A 22,616-nucleotide genomic window follows, 5' to 3' on the forward strand; every position below is an offset into this window, starting at 1 on the left:
TACATACATTGAGCCACTACAGTTAGAAAATCATCAAGATACTTCCTGGTAAGTGGCTTTTTCAACGCACCAGCCTCCAGTTGGTTGATGCTTATGTACTTCTACCGTATGGCCTGGTATACGAGTGCACACTGGATTTCCCTCATGAAGAGCTCTTGATGCTCTATGGCGCCTAAAGAATGCATACCATAATTCCATGCGCTGAAGATGGCAAAAAGCATTACAAAAAGGGTTACACATGAACGAACGAGCAAACAAACAAACAAACATTCTTATAGAGGTGCCGCTTCCGTTCATGTTTTAATGATAGCAGAGCACCCAGCCAAAATGGCCACAAGAGGAAGCACACCTGCTCTTTTTTACCTCCGCCAAGGGGGTTATGTTTTCGGTGCCGTTTGTTTGTTTGTCTGTTTGTTTGTCTGTTAGCAGGATTACAGAAAAACTACTGGCCCGATTTTCATGAAACTTGGTGGAAGGGTGTAGCATGGGCCAAGGAAGAACCCATTAAATTTTGGAGTGGATCCGGATCCGACTCACAAACAAGCAATAATAGCACAAACTTTGGCGGAGGTCTGCACTCTGTGAGTGCCCTTCTAGTTATTTAGTGTTTTTTGCTGAGTACCTTACAGAAAAAATTTAGGCAGGAGGGAGACAGGTGGGAAATGTGTATCCTGTCTGGACACTAATGGTTTAGTGCAAATATAATAATAATAATTTAGTGCAATATTGTTTTTGGATGTATTGCTTTTAGTCTTTTGATCTTATCCATTTGGTGTGATGGGTGATGTTGTTCTAGTGCTGGTCGCAAAACAAATTTCCATGAAAATGGACAATAAAGTGTAATCTTAGGGTTCCTATGCAACTGTAGAAGCTGGGGAGAACCCTTTAAATCTCTTCCTTCATCTCCCCTGTCCTCTAAAGCAGTGATTCTCAACCTTTTTCATATCAAGGACCCCTGATTTAGCCCACATTAGGGCCACGGACCCCCATTTGGTGAGATTTCATCTCTTGGACCCAAATCTGAGAATATTTTTATTGTTATTGATTTTGTCCAGAATTCCATGACTATCTGTATTGTAGGTAGAGAGATAAGAGAGAAACTATGATCAAAACAGTCATTCTTCTACATTCTCTAATTGTGTTAATTTCTTGTAAATTAAATAGTGCTGAAGTTTAACAGTTCATCAATTTGCTTGGGACCCCCTGGAACCCCCTCAAGGACCCCTGGTGGTCCCCGGACCCCACGTTGAGCACCACTGCTCTAAAGAACAGCACCAGGATTAGATTAGATGCAAATTTCATGATCCCAATGAGGAAATCAGGTCATTGTAGCAGCAAATAGTAATATGATACAGCAAAGAAAAATAGAATATAAATACAATTTGTTATATAAACATATTTAAATTGTGAATTCCAACACTCAAACATATTAAAGGGGAACAGGAAAACAGTGCCATACCTTTCTGAGTTATTTGGTTTTCCAGTATTCATAGCTTATGCGAGTGCACCATCAGTCTCCTTCTATCCTTGGTGAGCTGAGCTGGTGCAATTTGAGAAACATTAGAACTGGGGTGAGATAGAGGCGGCCAATTGTTTCATCCATGGTCTCATTTGTTTACAGCAGTGGTTCTCAGCATGGGGTCCGGGGACCACCAGGGGTCCTTGAGGGGGTTCCAGAGGGTCCCCAGCAAGTTGATGAATTGTTAAACTTCAGCATTATGGAATTTACAAGAAGTTAACACAATTAGAGAATGTAAAAGAATGAGTATTTTGATCATAGTTTCACTGTTATCTCTACCTACAATACAGATAGTCATGGAATTCTGGACAACATCATATCATCATATATAGGGTCCGTGGCCCTAATGTGGGCTAAATTAGAGGTTCTTGGTATGAAAAAGGTTGAGAATCACTGGTTTACAGTAATTATACCAAGGTATCAATTAATTTGACAATGATATATTAGAGGTTAAATGTGTAATATTTCTGCTTTACTGAAGCATAATATGACTAATGACTAATATCACCAGAGGTTCCCAAATGGTAGTGAGTGACACAAAGTGAAAAGCCATGGCGCACGCACTGCAGAGATTTCTGCATTGAAAAACACCTACCACACCAAGGTCTGTTAAAAAATCTGGAAATTTGTTTTTATCTTACTTATTGGCAAAAAACACACATCGGAAAATATAATTTGAGACTTTATTACGAACCGGTAGGTTGTTCTGGTAAATTCAGCATGCATATAACATATAAAATGCATATAACAGCTTGAATTTTAATGGACCGGCCCATTTATACACCGGGGAAGTGGTGTTACTTCACACACAAAACAGCGACTCGCGAGTCAGCTCAGCGATGGAACTCGAAATCACTCCTGAGCAATAACCAATAACAAAGATGTATTGTTTGTTCACCTCTTCCTCCCCCTGTCCAGAACAACACTATTTCGGCGGTGGAGCCCGGCTCCTTCCAGAACCAGGGCCAGCTGCTTGAGCTGGCGCTGAACGGGAACCGGATCCACCTGGTGACGGCCGATATGTTCCAGGGGCTTGAGCATCTCCGCATTCTATACCTGGCAGGAAATGACATCACACGCCTGCTGGACTACACCTTCCGGGGCCTGCAGGTAAAGCAGTTCCCAAGGTCCTATGTTCCCAGGGTCCTAAGTTCCCAACGTCCTAAGTTCCAGGGTCCTATGTTCCCAGGGTCCTATGTTCCCAGGGTCCTAAGTTCCCAGGGTCCTAATTTCCCAAGGTCCTATGTTCCCAGGGTCCTATGTTCCCCAGTTCAATATTCTGTTAACACACATTAACCCTCCTATTGTGTTTGGGTTCAAGTTAAAATATTTCATAAATTTTATCGAGTTTATTTTATCGGAACAAGGCTTCAAAACAGCTATATAAACACAACAAAACCAATGGTTATCATTTTATTTGATTTTGAAGGTCTCTAAAAAAACCTGTTACATCTGTGGTGTTCCGGGTCAAATCTGACTCGGCAGAGAATATTAAAGAGTCTGGGTGGTTCTGTGGATACAATTTTACTCAAACTTGACTCAAACTCTTGTTTGGGTTGGGTTTGATCCACAAAACTACCCAGAATGTGTTATTGCTGCATGCCATACTATTTATATAGTTTATAGAGCTGGGGAACATAGGACCCTGGGAACATAGGACCTTGGGAACATAGCACCCTGGGAACATAGGACATTGGGAACATAGGACCCTGGTAACATAGGATCTTGGGAACATAGGACCCTGGTAACATAGGACCTTGGGAACATAGGACCTTGGGAACATAGGACCCCGGTAACATAGGACCCTGGGAGAGCACATATGTAGAACTGGGGAACATAGGACCCTGGGAACATAGAACCCTTTGTCATGTTCCCATTATGTGCCATATAAATCTGGGGAACATAGGACCCTGAGAACATAGGAATGACTCCGCCCCATGTACTCTGCCTTGTGATGTGTACAATTAAATCCCTGTCCCTGCAGCGTCTCCAGGAACTCCATTTGCAGCACAACAGTATAGAGATGCTAGCAGACCAGGCGCTAGTTGGCTTGACTTCTCTAGCTCTGCTGGACCTGAGCAGGAACAACCTCTACACCATCGGTCCTGCATCGCTACGGCCACTGGTCAGCCTACAGGTGCTGCGCATCACAGGTGAGACGAGGATACTGGGATGGATGTGAACGTGAACGTGAACATGAAGGTGAACAGGAACATGAACAGGAATGTGAATGTGAACAGGAACATAAATTAGGGCTGGGTGATAATCCAATATTATGGTTTATCGTCTTTCAGTGGAATCATATCGTGATGATATGAAGATATTTTGCTGTCTGAATTGATGATGACAAGCAAATTTTACTTAAAAACTCATAAAATGAGGTATGGTAGGACTATTATTTGAATATTTCTGTTTTGTTTGACATCACACCTAACATGACCATTCAGTTCAATGAGATGAACATTCATTTGATTATTTAACGTGATTTTGCATACATGAACCATATCGTGATATATATATTGATATCGAGAAAAATCCTTATGATTATCGTGATATTGATATCAACCATATCGCCCAGCCCTAACATAAATGTTAAGGGAAACATGAACACGAACATGAATGTAAATATGAAAGTGAATGTGAAGACATACAGGAATGTGAACATGAATGAGACCACAAACATGAACGTGAATGTAAACATGAGCGCGAACATGAACGTAAGATTACCAAAAAATTGTAATCGAAAATCATGTTGTTGGCGTAAAATCTACTGTTAATTTTTTCAACATTTTAAAAGGTTATGAGGTAGGTAGTTCCTACAAAGTTTTGCAGCAGGAAGTCAAAGTCAAAGTATTTTTATTTATCAAATGCACAGTATAACACAAGGTCATTCTGAACAATGAAATTCTTAGGACAATGGCAAGCAACAACTACGTAATAGGCATAAAAAAAAAAAATCTAATTTTAAATTGTTAAAAAGAGTCACAAATAAGGGCAAGAATAACAAAAATATACATAGTCATAGAACATTAACAGCAGTTCCAGAGCTAGTAAAGATAGGCAATATGGACAGTAAGAATAAGAGTAATAAATATTATAAATAAATATAAAGTGTAGGAGTGCCGATGGATATGTACAATAATTTTTGGGTTGTACATTTAATGGAAGTGTCTAGAGCATACATTGAGGTGATCATGTGATCAAAGTGATCACTGAGATTAATGTTACTGGTTGAGAAGCCTGATGGTCTGGGGGAAACAAACTGTTTGATATGTATGTAACTGTATACTGTATGATTTTTCCGTGCTTTCCGGAGATATGTAATTCTAAAGTAGCGTGATCCTGCAGAACTGCTCGGAGTTGCGAGGGACATAACAAGTGAAGCTCAGAGAAGGCTACCTAAGACTGTGTGTTTTTTTCCTTTACCACCATTAACACACTCCTGTTGGTGGAAAAAAACTGAAGATACCCCGTGCACAGCAGTGCTTCTCTCCTGGGTGCCAGCTGGTGCAGGGTAAACCACAGTAAACCAAAAAATCTATATTCCAGTGCACACCAGCATACTAGGATTGACACTATTTTTATTAACAGATTACATTAAAAACAAAAAAAGGAGCGAACTACGTGTTTTCGCATGTTGCTTCATCAGATTCGCTCCGTGCTTGATCGCCATCAGGTGTGTCCCTTTAAATAATCAGGTGCTGATTAGCGGAGAATCCAACAGGTTCATATTCCCCAATGCAAATGCACTTCAAAAAGTCAACAATAATAGGCAATAGCAAATATAATTCTACCATACAACATTAGATATAAACAAAACATTTCCATTTCCATAAGATAATGAGATACAATTAATGTTAGAGTACAAAATACATAGTCTGGCTATTTCATCTCTAATACTACAGAGGATATAGATCCAGAATGCATACATTTCCATAAGATAGAGTGCTAAGTAATATATCAAAAATAATCGAAAAAAAGTGGAAAATTATATATTAGATTGAAGAAAGAGGGTACTATACAAAATACATAATACATTTCACCATGATACATTACAAAAGTCGGAAGAGGTGAATGCTATTACAGAGTAGATATTAAATATACCTGTCTTAAATAAGGGAGGGGAGGGAAAGGGGTTCAACTTTACCTACATCTGCTGAAGCAACATGCGAAACGCGTAGTTCGCTCCTTTTCGTTTTTAATGTAATCTGTTAATAAAATAGTGTCAATCCTAGTATCCTGGTGTGTGCTGAAATATTGATTTTTTGGTTTACTACACTCCTCTTGGTGGTTTATTATTATTTTATTCATTCGAGATGTTTGGACTCAGAGTTGTGAGGGAAAAGACAAGAGAGTTTTTTTTTTCTCCACAGACTGTGTCACTGCATATTCGTTCCACTCATTGAGGCTGTGCCTCCTTAGACAGCTTTTATTTATTTTGTTTTATGATACGCCTGCCTACTGACATTCATGTTAAATTTTTTCTATGCTTGAAATGTGAATCAGGCACACAGTCATCTTGACTTGTAGGCAAGGCATGGTATTGTTTGGGCAGCCAGCTTTTTGCCAATGTGTTCCTGTATCATGATGGCAATTGCTATTCAGCGATTGGCTATTATTAGGCTATTTCAAACATTTTCCTGTTCTTGTTGCTCTTATGTCTTTTCAAAAAGGAATTATTTAATAACCATGGTAACACGTTAACAAAGCAATAACAGGTTATGATCGCCCTGCGCCCTGTGAAGAGCTAACGTTAGTCATACAACATAAACTGTTGCATATGGCGTTGCTTTGACCTGACACAGTAGAATCAGAAGCAGATAGATGAAGATATCGTTTATGATTTTCATTTAGGGGCCAAAATTCAACATAATACACTATTTGATGGTAGGATTTTGCGCTGTATCACGGGAGGGACTCTGAATCTGTTCCAGGTAGAGTCGCTGTCCAGTGCAGTGACATCTGTGGTGCTGTCCAGTGATTCCTTTCATGGATCATAAGGACTGCGTTATTAAAAAAATTTTTTTTTTTAAAAACGCTTACAAAAGGATTACAGGAGTACCCTCTGAGGATTTGAAATGTGTATTCTATTAGAAAAAAATGATGATTTCTTGCTGTCATAGGAAGAGGATACATACAGTTTTTCACAATTGCACACCCATTTTCTGAAACTAGGGCTCATTTTCTCAAAACTCTATGCACAAAATCACTGAAACAAAATGCAAAACTCCACAAATCACTGGCAAAATGAAGCACTGCATTCAAAACCATTTTATCTTTTTTCAAAATGCTATTGCAGTAAAAAATGTAAACAAAATGCAGTAAAATGACACACACAACCATCAAATGAAGACATCTTTCTAACAACTGACTACACACTGATGTGCTTAACGGAAAAAAACTATTATGAATATCTCATCAGTAGGCTTATGCCTTTTGCATTTTCAGAGTTAGACTTATGCACAGCAGCCTGTTGTAAAAGGCTGTTACAGTATACAGTAATATAGTAACACACAAATACTTTATTTCAATCACAAATACTTTATTTCAACACTTGAATAGAGTTAAGAGTTAAGACACTTTATTGTCATTGTAGGCATACAACAAAATTATGTTTGGTAACTCTCAGTGACCAGCAGCAATAGAGAACAAGATAAAAACAAGATAAGATGAAAACAAGATAATAAAAAGGAATTGCACAACAAGTCAGATGTATGTAATAAATAATAACGTGGTCGAGTGCAAGATAACAAGATAAAAACAAGACAATAAAAAGGTATTGCACAAGTTAGATGTATGTAAAGTGTTGGAGTACATTAGCAGCAGATGGGGGGTGGGGGTGGTGGATGGGAGAGGCTAACTCGGTAATATTTACAGTCTTCAGTCCTCAACAGCTATGGGAGGGTGGCGGGGGGATGATGGAGGCTACAGCTCTGGGGAAAAAGCTGTTCTTCACTCTGTTTGTTCGTGCTTTGATGGCTCTGTATCCAGTGGTGGAAAGTAACTAAGTAAATTTACTCAAGTACTGCTACTTTATACTTCCACTCCACTACATTTCAGAGGGAAATATTGTACTTTCTACTCCACTACATTTATTTGACAGCTTTAGTTACTTTTCAGATGGAGATTTGACACAATGGATAATATAACAAGATTTTAAAATACAACACATTGTTAAAGATGAAACCAGTGGTTTCCAACCTTTTTGGCTTTTGACGTCTTACAAAAAGCAGTGTGTAGTCAGGGTCACATTTCAGATGTCTATGAGTTGTTAACAGCTCCACCAAACAGTGATATTCCCCTCTAAACCTCACATGGTTTCATTTCAATAAATGTTCAAATGATCCAATATTTCAGCAAAAATCAAAGATTAGAGAAAAAGTCCAAAAACTGAAAACAGATTTGTGTATCAGAACTTTGTTTTTTCTTCTTTCCTCTCCCATTAAGCATCTCACGACCCGTCAGATTTAACTGGTGACCCTTTGGAGGGGCCCGACCCCTAGGTTGGGAACCACTGGACTAAACTAGCTAACTGTATATAAAGTATTTCAAAATAGCTCCACCTCCAGCAGCTATAACAGTAACATGCTGCTTACATTTTTCATGAAGGACTTTTACTTGTAATGGAGTATTTTTACATTGCTGTATTGCTACTTTTACTTAAGTAAAGGATCAGAGTACTTCTTCCACCACTGTCTGTATCTCTTTCCCGATGGCAAGGGGACAAACAGACTGTGACCTGGGTGGGTTGGGTCCTTACTGATGTTGCTAGCCTTCTTGTGTAGACAGCTAGCATACACTGTGTCCAAGTTTGGGAGCACAGTTCCCACAATCTTCTGTGCCCTTTTTACCACCCGGACCAAGTCCTTCCGGTTCTCGGCGGTTCAGCTGGCATACCACACCGTGGCGCAGTAGCAGAGGATACTCTCTATGGTGCTTCTGTAAAAGTTTATTAGAAGCTGAGAGGGAAGTTTGGCCTGTTTGAGTTTTCTTAGGAAGAAAATCCTCTGTTGAGCTTTCTTCACCAGGTGGGAGGTGTTAAGGGACCATGAGAGATCTTTTGTTATATGGATTCCCAGGAATTTGATGTCGTTGACACTCTCCACCTCCTGACCATTTATGTGGAGAGGGGAATGTGTGGTCTTCCTGGATCCCCTACAGTCCACAATGATCTCCTTGGTTTTTGTGGTGTTCAGGACCAGATTATTGTCCGAACACCGCTTGACCAGATGTTGGACCTCCTCTCTGTAGTGTGTCTCCTCATTGTCGGATATAAGTCCCACTATAGTGGTGTCGTCAACAAACTTCACTACAGTGTTTGAGGAGTGGATGGGGGTGCAGTCATGGGTGAAGAGAGTGAAGAGGGCTGGACTAAGCACACAGCCCTGCGGTGCACCTGTGTTCAGGATGAGGGTCGAGAATGTGTGGTTGCCCATTCTGACATTTTGTGGTCTGTTAGTGAGGAAGTCCATAATCCATAAGCAGAGTGAAGTGGCTAATCCCAGGTTGTTGAGTTTGTCTACCAGTTTATGGGAGATTATAGTATTGAAAGTGGAGCTAAAATCAACGAATAGCATCCTGCCATATGTGTTTGGATGCTCCAGGTGGGACAGGGCTGTATGAAGTGCGATTGAGACTGCGTCCTCCGTAGATTCCTCGATATGCAAACTGGTGGCTGTCCAGATCAGTGGGGGTGCTGGCCTTGATGTGAGATAGTACAAGCCTCTCAAAGCACTTCATAACAACCGGTGTTAGAGCAACTGGGCGATAGTCATTAAGGCTTTTAACTGCTGACTTTTTGGGCACAGGGACGATGGTGGTGGATTTAAGACAGGTTGGACTACAGCCTGTTGTAGGGAGAGGTTAAAGATGCTGGTAAACACCCCCGCCAGTTGGTCAGCACATGACTTCAGTGTGCGGCCTGACACTCTGTTTGGTCCTGCTGCTTTGGTGACATCTGTTTTCATCAGAGTGGAACTCACCTGGTGACGCTGTAGGATGAGTACATGCTCCCCCTTGGGCGGTGTCATTTGAGCTCTCACTCTGCTGCTTTGGTTGTCGAAGCGTGCGAAGAACTGGTTCAGGGTCTCAGGGAGTGCTGGACATGCTACAGGGGTTGTTGTTTTTCAAAGTGCCCCTCAATGTGCTGCTTGTACCTGCACTTAGCTTCTCTAATGCAGTTCAGTTCCCTCCGGTCATTCCTGTAGGCCAGCATGTCGCCTGTCCTGAAGGCAGCATCTCATACCGAGCAGAGACCGTACATTTCTGTCCAACCATGGTTTTTGGTTTGGAAACACTTTGATGGTTTTGGTGGTTAGTACTGTCTCAGTACAGAAGTCTATGTAGGCCAAGACAGATGAGGTGAATATGTGTTGGATATGTGAAGTGTTCTACATACAAAAACACAATGCAGTAGAATAAAAACAGAAAAAAGGCTTTTCTTTAAAAAAATAAAAAAATAAATAAAAATTGAAAAAGAATGAAGCTGCATCCTGCCTCCTGTTTGGGTCGGACACCTCATCTGCATCACAAGCTGTTCACACAGACTGGTCGTCTCTCAGTTCTGCAGAAGATCTAAAAACATGATGTGATTGATTAGGGTACAAGAATATTTCTATTTTTCAATATGAAATGACACATTACTGTAACATAGGCCAACCATCACTGAGTAGCACAGGCCTACTGATGTGTAGGACTACTACTACTACTACTACTGCTACAGTATAGTACAGTATAAAGAACAGCAGCATGGTGTAGGGATCAGGCTACTTGCCTGTTCTCATTTCTGAATGTCTGGATGATGGAAGCAGCAGTGAAGCTCAGGTTGGGCTGGGCTCTCTGCCCAGCCTCCCTCATGCTCAACCCATGTCGACCACATGGTGAACCAAAGTGACCCGGATCTCATAGAATTTATCCCACAATTTCTCTGCTGTGTGAAAGATGTAAGGCAGAGGAGGGTACATTACAGTAACACATCTTTTTTGGCTTTGTCCACTTTTATACGACTTCTGGTCAAGGATATTTGATTGGTTCTCTAGAGTCTATGAAAAAGACATTGTTCGCGACCCCCAAGTTGCTCTCTTCGGTTGCTCAGAGAACATTGCAGGTCTCACGTGTGAAGAGCTAATGGCTGTGTTGCTTGGAATGGTTGCAGCCAAGAAGATTATTCTACTGGACCGGAAGTCATCCTCCGCTCCCTGTTTTCAAAAATGGCTTAACGAGATGATTGTAATTATACAGATGGAGAGAATCCGATTCCATAGGTCCAAGTCAGCCAAGAAATTTTCAGAAATATGGGGCCCATTTATAGACTGTTTAAGAGGAATGGTGAATGTACAATAGACATGTGAATGTAGGGGTACGAGTTTGTAAAGGCTGTGTATATTATCTGGCAGCTGTTCGATTATTGATTGTGTTTCCTGTTTTGTTTTTCCCACTTTTTTGTATTCATTATTATTATTATTTTTCTGTTTCTTTGTGGGCCTGTTTGTATGTGTTTACCTTCACGAATCTTGAAAAAACTGAAAAATGAAATACTAAAAAAAAAAAAAAAAATCGGATCTCATATGAGATAACTTGCTCTTCTTTGTCCTCTTCCTCCTCTTACTGTCACTCCTCCTCCTCTAGCTCTCACTGCATCATTGTTTTCCATTGTTCTCAAAAACAAGAGATCTCACCTGTGGCCTTTTTTATAGAGCTAAAGCTCTGATTTCTGAGTGAACAATTCAGATATTAGTGTTTGTGTGATGAGAGGATGTTGCCAATTGGTAAATGAATTTAAGCATTTGGGATGGCTGTGCTTCCAAATGAACACATGTGATTTTAGTTTTTGAATGTTGTGCCTAATGTAGAGAATGAGAGAAAACTACACATTACTGTGTGTAGTGTTTTGCAAAAAGTGTGACAGAGAATTGCAAACTGAGTGAAAAGCAGAAAATGTGCTTGTAGGTTTGCAGACTAGGTTTAGGGATTTGATACATGAGTTTCAGGTTTCAGTGATTGTGTCCCAAGTGCCAGTTTTAGTGTGTAAACAATGGTGAGAAACTGTAAAAGGCTGGCTGGCCTTGGCTGGCAGAGAAGGCAAATACTTGTTCATAGGCTTGCTTGTTCTCTCTTTTGATGCATCGAGATCAATAAACCTCTTAAAATGCAGTTGTTGTAGGCCTGCTCTGCAGTTCTGCACCTTCCAGACATCAAAGATTCCCAAACACTACCTCCACCAGCTTCCTCAATAAGACTTCCAGAGATTTCAACTGAATACTATACATAAGGTCTGTCTGTGTTTTTGTTTATACCATTCTGTCAGACAATCCATGGCGATGCGACTGCGCTCTCCACTGGCTGAGGAGCTGGATCGACGAGGAGGGCCAGCGGCTGCTCAGCTCGGCCGAGCGGCGCCTGGTCTGCACCGAGCCGCCGCGCCTCTCCCACCTCAGCCTGGTCGAAGTGCCCCTCAACAGCCTGGTGTGCATCCCTCCACTGGTACAGCTAGAGCCCAGGAGGCTAGCTGTGCGACTGGGGGAGAGCCTGAGGGTGTCCTGCCATGCTTCTGGGTACCCACGACCACAGGTGAGGGCCACAGTTGCCAGGGGGCGTTGGTTTACTTCAACATCCAAAATTGCCTGCCAGTTATTTTAATTTGTCATTGATGACAAAAAAAGCAAGATGGCGCCGCACTAGTGGCAGCCTGTTGCAGTAGCTCCGGTCAATGTCTTGCAATGCACAATTGCACTTTTTACATTTAATTTGCACATTAATAGCAATATCCTGCCTTACAGTTAAAATTCTACTTTATTCTATTCTATTTATTTTTTATTTTTATTTAGTATAGTAGTTGTAGTGTAGTGTAGTATAGTAGTTGTATTGTTTATAGTAGTTGTAGTGTAGGTTTTGTGTGAATTCCGTGTACTGACTTTTATCTACCTCATTGTGTGTGTTTTTCGTCATTTATGTGAATTGCTGCTGCAACACTGTAATTTCCCTTTGGGGATAAATAAAGTACTCTATCTAGCTATCTAACTCATTAAAGCAATATTCCACTTGAACATAAACACACATAACACACATAAACACACATAAACACGTCTCACCAAGATCAGATGCAGCTGGGATGAGTTTGTAATGTTCGTAGCGTTTGAATGAGGCCATGAAAATAGCCTGAAAACTTACATTTAACACGTTTGTGAACAGATTCAACAACAGATCCTGCTTTTAAGACAATAAAGCAGTTCTTGGTTGACACTAAAATTAGTATTTAAAAGTAGATCCGGTCTCCCAAACAGGAACTATCTCTCCTACATGGTATCCCTCCACTATGTTCTCTTCTATCAATAAAAATGTTATTTGTTCTAAAACGTTGGACGAACAGTCAATTGAAAATCACAGTAGTCTGTAAAATGCAAGTTTTCAGGCTATTTTTGTGGCCTCATTCAAATGAATGGGAAGTAAAAATCTGAACACAAACTCATCCCAGCTGCACCTGATCTCAGTGATTACTGTATTTCCTCTAATATTGGCCCGGGCCTTTTTCTAATTCCCTGTGTTTGATAAGTATATTTGCTCATATTTTAGTACGAAGCCTCCTTGTTTTCTGATCTGCTTCTGTTGGGGTTCGTTTGGTAGCCGTTTTTTTGTTACTGCAATGCATTTCCGATAATTACGGTAATCAACGACGGCATGCTCCAGAGACTTCCGCTGGCCGAGCCATCTTGTGGCACACTGCCATCTTGTGGCACTTGTACGTTACTACAAACTACAGTTACATTATATAACAGGCACCAGGAGTTTACCGGTATACACCTTTATTTGTTCGTGTCGACCACGCCCCCGGCCATTATTGGAGACCCGGCTTTTAATTGACTACCGGGCACTATTAGAGGAAATACGGTAGTTTATATTATGGTTCAAGTGCCGAATAACCCCCATGTTAAGTGGAATATTGCTTTAACCACCATGCAGGACCAAGAGTTTGCAGGACACTGGCACACGAGGACCAGAATGCAATCCTGCCAAACAGGATTGCAAGTTATGACATCAGTTCCATTCCCATTTTCAACAGATACTAAATAATAATAATAATATAATGGAATAATGTAATTCATAGTACTCTGTTACATCACCACACAGCCACCTTGGTAGGAAAATAACAAGTGATTGTAATACATTAACAGGTGATGTAATCAAATGACAGCCACAGCCAATGAGCTGTCATATCATAAGGCACCATATTGATTGTAAATACATGCAACATCATGGGAATACTGTGAATAGTGATTAATGATTTGTAAAGACTCTTCTCCTTATCCCTAAAAACACATTTAAGAGTAAAAACATGATGGAACAGTGTCAATAATAATAACAATAATAATAATAATAATAATAATAATAAACTTTATTTATATAGCACCTTTCATATCATAAAATGCAGCTCAAAGTGCTTTACAAGAGAAACAATAAAAATCAATACATAATGATAAAAACAATCCTAAGATATAAAAAGCATAAAACAAGTATAAGAAATATAAAACAGGTATAATAATAAAATAAATTAAAAATAATAAAGAACAATCCTAGATATAAAAAGCATAAAACAAGTACAAGTATAAAATAAATTGAAAATAATAAAGAGCAATCCTAGATATAAAAAGCATAAAACAAGTATAAGAAATATAAAACAAGTATAAGAAAAATAAAAGAAGTATGAATTAATAACGATCACATATACAGGTTGCTAGCAGACTTACGTTACATCACTCTGGTCTGACAACCAACCAAGTGTGATTTTGGAGCGGGTAACATTTCTATGGTAACAGCAATGTCTCCATTTGGTGAGAACTCACTAAAGCTGGTTGGTACTGTAGTATTTCAGATTCTTTATGAGTCACTCAGTGAAAGGATTCATTCAATTGATCTTTCACTCATTGATTCAGTTGGCCATTATGTGCAGGTGAGAGAGGGAAGACTTCTTGTGAACGATGAACGAGAGTCGAAAGAGTGGGTTGGCTCCACATGATTCTTGTTCACTCTATATATACACTTGGGAGGGTTGTGAACGAGGTAATGTCTACCCAGTACCACTAGAGGGCAGACTACACTCATGAAAGTAGATACAGTTCTCACTCAATGAGAACTGTGCGTGCAGATTAGAAGAACCAAGAGAATTTATTTCTCATCGCTCGTCAACCTATATAACAGTAGGAAATGCTACAAATAACTAAACTAAAACAAATACAAAAGTGGGTAACGCATTACGATAAGGGTAAATTAATTAATTAATTAACAGTTAACTTAATTAACAGTTAACTAATGTGTCTGGTAATCATTTACTAATGGTGTTCATGTTAACTAAGGTATTAATTTATACATTATTTAATAGTCACCTTTATAAACTATTAAAGGGCATTTTGAAGGGCATCCATATATTTTCAAATATACGCTGTTTAGCCTTCAATATGTAAGTTATCCTTTCTAATGGAAGGTTTGATAACATCTGTCTTATCCATTGATTAGTGCTTGGTCTGTGAAGCGTTTTCCATAACAGTGCAATACATTTTTTGGCGTTAAGCAAGCAGAGATCTATAAATGTTCGTTCATTTTTACTATAATTCTGTTTCTATGGATATAAACCCAACACTGAAGACATTTTTGATAGAAACATTTTGTGCGTCGGCAGGTGACCTGGAGGAAGGCGTCCCAGGGCAAAATGGTGCTCTCTCCCAGAGGCCTGGTGCAGGAGCTGGGCGCCGGAGGAGGAGGCGGAGGAGGAGGAGGAGCCGGAGGAGCGGAGGAGCACTCCGAGGAAGGGAGAGTCCGTCTGCAGAAGATCGACGGCGAGCGCTTCGACCCCGACACCGGCAGCGGCATGTTGTTTCTCAGTAACGTGACCGTGGCTCACGCGGGCTTCTATGAATGTGAGGCCTGGAACGCAGGGGGCGTGGCCAGGTTGACCTTTCAGCTGGCCATCAACTCGTCCACGTCCTCCTCCTCCTCTTCCTCCTCCATCTGGGCGTCGTGGTCCCAGGTCTCCTCGCCGTACTACCCATCTTGGCCACGGTTGAGGAACCATCGTCCCGCCGTGGGTTCGGATGTGAGCCGCGAGCCGTTGTACGCCCTGGGCAGCATGGCCTTCAGCGCCCTGGGAGCTGCCACTCAAACGGCCATAGCTGTAGGCATCTCACTCCTGGCTCTTACTGCGCTCCTGTTGGTCGCCATGATCTACAGCCGGCATCACCAAAGAGAGAAGGAGGCCGACGGAGCCGAGAAGGTGTGTGTCTGTTTGTCTGTGTGACAGCTGGGTTCAATTCAGCAAGGGGAATTTCTTAAAAATTACAAACTAAGAAAGTACACTTAAGAACTTTTAATGTCCAACCTATAGGGCTGAACGATTTTGAAAAAATATCTAATTGCGATTATTTTGACTGATATTGCAATTGCGATATGATTTGCGATATCATTATTCACATTTTCATTGAAAAACGTATTAAAATGATTATGGTGTGATTTTTGCGAGGATCTCTACCAAACAAAGATGTTTTCTTAAGTCTGTAGAATATGACGTGTAGGCCAGGACATCTCTGCAGCACGACAATATTTCATTTAAAATGGTATTTTGACACATTTCACCTTTAACAAATATTGCGCCTCCTGCGATTTGAAAATTGCAGTAGGCCATATTGCGATTTCGATACAATTTCGATTAATTGTTCAGCCCTACCAACCTATTAAGAAATACGTGTGAGTAATTGCTAAGGCTGGGTATAATTTTTGGCACCAATACCAAAGTCAATATTGATTACCAAACAATACTTTTTTTTCTTTACACTTGTCTGACTATATGCAAAACTATATACAAATTTAGTCCCAGTTTTCATAGAGGCAACAACAGCCTCTACAAATAAATAGATTAAAATATCTTTCCTTGGAAATTGTTTGATATGCACAATAATAATAAAATTATCTTTACTATCCGATGACTTAAAAGGGTTCCCTGAGATGGAGCAAGAAATGCTTGGGGAGACTTAAAGGAATAGTTCGCCCCAAAATGAAAATTCAATCATTATGTAACTACTCATCCCCATGTCAGCTGAAACTCCATTGAAGTTGGTAGGACCACCAAACACACAGCCCCTGTAGTTCCATCTCAGCTTTCTCCCAAACTATCTTTTTTTTTTTTTTTCAAAAAAAGTACTACAGCTGCAAGCAGTGATTGTAGGGGCCCAAGCACAACCAGTGGTGTAGGAAATATGGCCTGGTCCAGATTTTTCTAAATTTCAAGTCAAGTTTCAAGTTCATTTATTTATATAGCCTTTCATCACAAGCATGTCTCAAATGACTTTTCAGAGTATGTGCCTATCTAGATCTAACTAATCAACAGTCAACCATAGAACAGAATGATTTAACACAAACACGAGGAAGCAAAACAATAGCGAGTTTTAGACATAGCCAGGAGCGTGTCTAGGGGGTGGCCAGGGGTGGCACTGGCCACCCCTGAAATCTGATTAGCCACCCCAGGTGCCACCCCAAAATCCTGAGTTATGACTGGCTGATGGCCATGTTAGAGGCGGGACCATCACGCCAGTTAATTTCTTTTTCCAAAACTACGCTCCTTGAGTTCCAAGAAACACGCCAAGGGGAGCAAAGAGAAGACCAAATTATGGATCAATGTGAAAAAAACACTATGTCTGACCAAACGAATGCAGCACACACCTGAAGATAAAGACCAAGAAGTAATGTTAGTAGCATACATTTTTTTTATATGCATACAGTTGACAGTGATGCCTGATAATTCTGGTTGTTTTCAACCTGGGCCTTGTATGGAAGAGGATTAGAGCCACATGTGAAAAATCTATTTAAATTCTGAGATTAATCTCAGATTTCTGAGAATAAAGTCAGAATTCTGAGTTTAAAGTCAGAATTCTGAGTTTAAAGTCAGAATTCTGACTCGGAATTCAGAATTCTGACCTGGGACCTGCCTACATCCTTCCTAAATGCAGCGTTCAGTACCACCTGTGCCCCACCTCGGCCACCCCAGTCAAAATGGCCTGGACACACCACTGGACATAGCAAGCCTAACTATCCTACTTAGCCTAGCCTACCTGGCACAACCAACCGTAGACCCTCAGAAAGAAGAAAACCTTATTAGGAAAAAATGGGACAAACCTTGGGCAAGCCAAGTCAAAGAGGGATCCCCTGGGGCAGCTGAGTGTGCAATAGCAGCCTTTTCAACCGTTGTTAAGATTTTTTTTGTTTGTTTTTGTTTTGTTTTTTTGCCCTATTTTCTTCCAATTTTGTCATTGCCAATTCCTGATGTGCTCCAAAGTCCCCAACGTTACGCAACCCCTCTGGGGAGGGTGTAGACTACCATGTCTCTTCCGATGCACGTGGAGTCACCAGTCACCAGTAATTGTGGCCATGTTGCTTAACTGATTGGGGGGGGGGTAAATTAACTTTTTGTATAGCTTGGTCTGGTAGTGTTGTGTAGGCAAAAAGTGAAAAATTGAAAAAGAAGAAGCCGAAAAACAGTTACTAAAATCCAATATGGCAGAAAGTGATTACACTATGTGAACTAGATTTGGCTTGATCCAAGGAATCTCTGGAAAAAAGAAATTTGACGGTTATTGGCCAAAGCGTAAAGTTACATGTTATAGCACTGTCATCCAGGCAATCGGTCTAATTTTTGTTGCCTGAGTAGCGACTGACATTTCAAACCTATGTGCCAAAATTGGTAGCTGTCGGTCTTACAGTTTTTGAGCTCCAGACACTTGGAGAAAAAGAAGAAGTATCCTGACAAACTAGAAATTATAGCTGCATGGCAGTGATGCACTGTGGACCTGGTTGTTATTGATAAAGTTTGGAGCATGTGGAGTTAGTTATACAATTTTGCAGCAGGTTTTTACTCCAGCTCAAAGGTGAAGTGTTAGCTGAATGTTGACATACTAAGTATTGACCTATAGGTTGTTTTACATGTAAGATATCTCCAGGGTGAGACTCTGCTGTGTCTTCCCTTTCCATACAAAATGGTGGATACCCCAAAACATGATGTGCCCCTAAAGTGCGGCCATAGCAAAAATACTGTGACTGGGTCAATTCCGTTTACTATGGCGTCGAGCAGTGATTCTCAACCTTTTTCATATCAAGGACCCTAATTTAGTAAGCATTAGAGCCACGGACCCCCATTTGATGAGATTTTGTCTCTCGGACCCAAATCTGAGAATATTTTTATTGTTAGATATGATTTTGTCCAGAATTCCATGACTATTTGTATTTTAGGTAGAGAGATAACAGTGAAACTATGATCAAAATAGTAATTATTCTACATTCTATAATTGCATTAACGTCTTGTAAATGAAATACTGGTGATGTTTAACAATTCATCAATTTGCTGGGGACCCCCTGGAACCCTCTCAAGGACCCCTGGTGGTCCCCGGACCCCACGTTGAGAACCACTGGCTTAGAGCATTGCTAACTGTGAGCATGCTGTTTCAGTTAACTAGGCGACAGGCTGCTTACACAAACAACAGTCCTGTGAATAAATAGTCTCAGTCTGCTCTTTGTAGATAAAACTGCTTTGGGAAAACTGCAGTGAAAGGCTTTATCAGAAAGCATGTTTTACTATGACAGCAGTAAGAAACACTAATCTGTTTACAAACAACACACAAGGGGGGAACTATTTGGTCATAAAACAATAATCCAAATGATTTTGAGCGCATCACTGCAACCATGGATTGGATTCAATATAACACAACTATATTATAGTAATGGCATAAATACATGAAATATTTGATAGAATATATGCATTTCCTCAAATGTCTCAAATGCCTCCAATGCTTCTTTTATTGTATTCTTTCTTTTGACCTCCGCCAACAGAGTTGTATGGGGGTTATGTTTTTGCCCCATTCCATCTGTTTGTCTTTTTGTTTGCAGGATATCTCAATGATTTGCACACAACTTTGTGGAAAGATTGGTCATGGGGCAAGGAAGAACCGATTAACTTGTCATACCAATTGGTCAAAGAGGGGTGTGGTGACGGGCGTGGCTTCTCACAAAAAGGCTTATAAAGTACCGACGGATTCACGTAACGCCATCAAACTTTATGGCCAATCAGCAGACAGAAGAGGCAAACCATCCATTATTGGCCCAATCAAACAGCATCGGGGCACTGGAGAGCTCATTTCCAGTTTAGACATAACCGCCCTGCTAAATTTGGTAGAGTTCTAGAAGGCAGCCCTAATACTACAGACTGGTAGAACATCTGCAGCAGCCTGTTGCACACATTGAAGGACGTGAGGCTCCTCAGGAAGAACAGCTGCTCTGTCCTTTCCTGTACAGGGCCTCAGTGTTGTCCGACCAGTCCAGTTTATTGTTGAGCTGCACTCCTAGGATCCAATAATAGTGCACCATCTCTACCTCCCCCCACCCCCTCCCCCCCCGGATGGTGACAGGGGGTTGGGGGCTTCCTGCTCCTTCTAAAGCAAGGTTATTATAGTTTTGCATTTTTCATTAGTTTTTATTTTTATTTCATTTTGACTTTTTGTTTTCAATTTCAGTTTAGTTTTAATTATTAAAGCGGGTTTGCTAGTTTAGTTTAGTTTTATTTTTTGAAAATGCTTAGTTTTAGTTTAGTTTTTATAGTTTCAGTGTTAGTTTTAGTCTTTTTTGTAATATGGGGTATTTGTCAGGGGTGAGATTCAAAAATTCAAAATACTAGGCTTATGTATGAAATAAATTGACAAAGACGAAAACTAAAGACATTTTCTCTATAATTTTAGTGTATTTTAGTTAGTTTTGTAAACTAACTAAAATACTAACTAACTGAAATACAGTTTCAGTTAGTTATCGTTTTTTTTTCAAAACTACTCAAGCTAACATTGTCTGTCCTTTCAGACAGAGAAACCAGCAAAAACATGTTATTGGAAATGTGGCATTGTTAATTCCAGACCCATTCACAGTCATCAATCTGCCAGTTTGTCTGCAAGCTGCCCTTTCACAATCATTACTGCTTTTGTTGCTAAGCAAATGCAAGATACGCACAAGTGTTTGTTTACACTGATCAGCTGTTAATAATGGCGCTGACTACAGAGGAAGTTTCATTTATGTTTTCAATATAATTTTTGCTAGAAAGCGCGCTAAGGCAATGGAAGTTATACTTACAGCTACTAATAATGCAGAGCAGTCTTCTACAGCAAGAAGATAACATGCAAAAAGCAGCCTTTAATGGTACAAATAGGCACAAGCTAGTAAGTAAACATAGGCTGCATGATGGCATATGGTAGTTGGTGTAATGGAATATTAAGCTTATTAGGCCTAACTTGGTTTGGTTTTACAGATTTTAGATCCATTAGAGTGATGCTTGTAACACATAGGTGTTTAACTGTTTAAGAAAAAAAAAGAATGACAAAAATATGGGATTGTCCCTCAGAACAGTTGTCTGAACGAGTTGATTGGGACATCCCAAGCTGAAAGTCTTCTTTCTTTCTGTCTTTCTTTCTTTCTTTCTTTCTTTCTTTGCTAAGGCAAGGCAGCCCACATATACTGGTCAGATAGTGGCGCTATAGCACACATATGTATGATTTGTCTGACCAAACTTTGTACACACCCAGGCGTCCAATTGGCTCTCTTAATTTTTGTTTTATTTGCACCAAAATTGGTAGACAGTTTCAGTGGACTGAGATATGTGTGCGTACCTGTAAATAATATCTTTGGAACCATCTTTCTTAAGTTGACAACATCCTTTTGTGTGTGTATTCTATATCTGTTGTATTCTATATCTGTTTTTAACAATACGTTTTTAACAAAATCATGGGCTATAAATATGTGACATCACACTATTGTTTTTTTTTTAATAATCTGTCTACATATCTGTCCCTATTCAAATAAACATTGACATGAAAGAATGTGTACAAAATTTGGTGTTAATAGGTCAATAATTGAAATTGAATTGAAATTGAATTGAAATTCAAGATAGAAGACAGCATGGATGGTCCTAATTGCAAAGTTGTGAAACTTGACGATCTGAACATATGTATGAAGTTTTGCGTCAATTCTACATACGGTGTAGAGTTACAGACTGAACCGCTATAGCGTTACCATCTGGCCAACATGAGTCGCTGGCCTTGCTTTGGTAGTGGGGGGCCATAGGAGACCACCTGCGAAATATGATTGATGTAGGACTTAAGGTCTCAGAGCTGCAGACGCTTTTATCAGAGAAAAAAGAAAGAAAGAGAATTCTAGCAAATACAATAGGGTTCCAGCACCAGTTTCCCTTGTCGCTGAGCTCTATAGGAAATTAATGGACTTCTGGTAACTTGTTGATTGTGTTGCTTGTAAAAATAGATTTTTGGATCAAGCACTGGAGGTTGGCACCGAATGCCTTCACAATTTTTGGTGCTGTATTGATATGATTTAGTAAATACCTAAACACTACACAACTGTGATACCCGGCCCTAGCAATTGCCCTCTCATTAGCAACAAATTGCAGTTTCTCTTTACATTTTCAGCTGATTACATTTAATGTGTGTCTTTCAGTGCAATTGTAGAACACTTAACACTTTGAAATAATAAGAAAAAGCTGTTTACCTGGGTACCTGGGTTTCTTATCGTGCTTTTTCAGAATTTTTATTTGTACCTTCCTATCTCGTAATGTACACATTGGAAGCTACTGTACACCAGAATTTCCTTCGGGATCAATAAAGTATCTATCTATCTATCTATCTACAGGACAGGGTTTTCCTTTGTGGACCAAGGCACTCTTGCATGGAGGTTTTGGGTCAGAGATAAAGCATAAAGTCAGGTCAGCTCAAGTCAGTAAAGTCTGCCAGTCTTCATTAGGGTGATGGACCCAACACCTCCACGCAAGAGTGCCTTGGTCCCCGAAGGAAAACCCTGTCCCGTACCCTGAACTTTTTCTTCCATGCTTCTTAGCCAATTCTCTTACTTGGCCATCCAAAGAGCACCTTGTTTACACTCCACGACCTTTCTGTTTTTTTTATTTTCCATACACACAGAGCATGCCAGTACATTTCTTCTTTTTTGTTTCTGTTTTTTTTCTTTTAAATATTCCACTGTATTGCGATGTACATAATACTAATAAAGCTCCATC

At 40.1% G+C, this 22,616-nt stretch overlaps 1 protein-coding gene across 1 annotated transcript in view; it reads left to right on the forward strand.

The window, feature by feature from the left end:
* Nucleotides 1-22,616, forward strand: part of LOC139659307 (leucine-rich repeat-containing protein 24-like) — a 28,321-nt gene that overhangs the window by 5,265 nt on the left and 440 nt on the right. The window contains exons 3-6 of the mRNA XM_071537533.1: nucleotides 2,438-2,629; nucleotides 3,504-3,672; nucleotides 11,826-12,088; nucleotides 15,192-15,782. Coding sequence (XP_071393634.1) covers nucleotides 2,438-2,629; nucleotides 3,504-3,672; nucleotides 11,826-12,088; nucleotides 15,192-15,782 — 1,215 coding nt within the window. The remainder of the gene's footprint in view (nucleotides 1-2,437; nucleotides 2,630-3,503; nucleotides 3,673-11,825; nucleotides 12,089-15,191; nucleotides 15,783-22,616) is intronic.

This window comes from Centroberyx affinis, unplaced genomic scaffold (assembly GCF_046629955.1).
Source record: "Centroberyx affinis isolate AG114_WGS23_722 - 3 ecotype Tasmania unplaced genomic scaffold, CSIRO-AGI_Caff_v1 ptg003064l_1, whole genome shotgun sequence".
NCBI lineage: Eukaryota > Metazoa > Chordata > Actinopteri > Beryciformes > Berycidae > Centroberyx > Centroberyx affinis.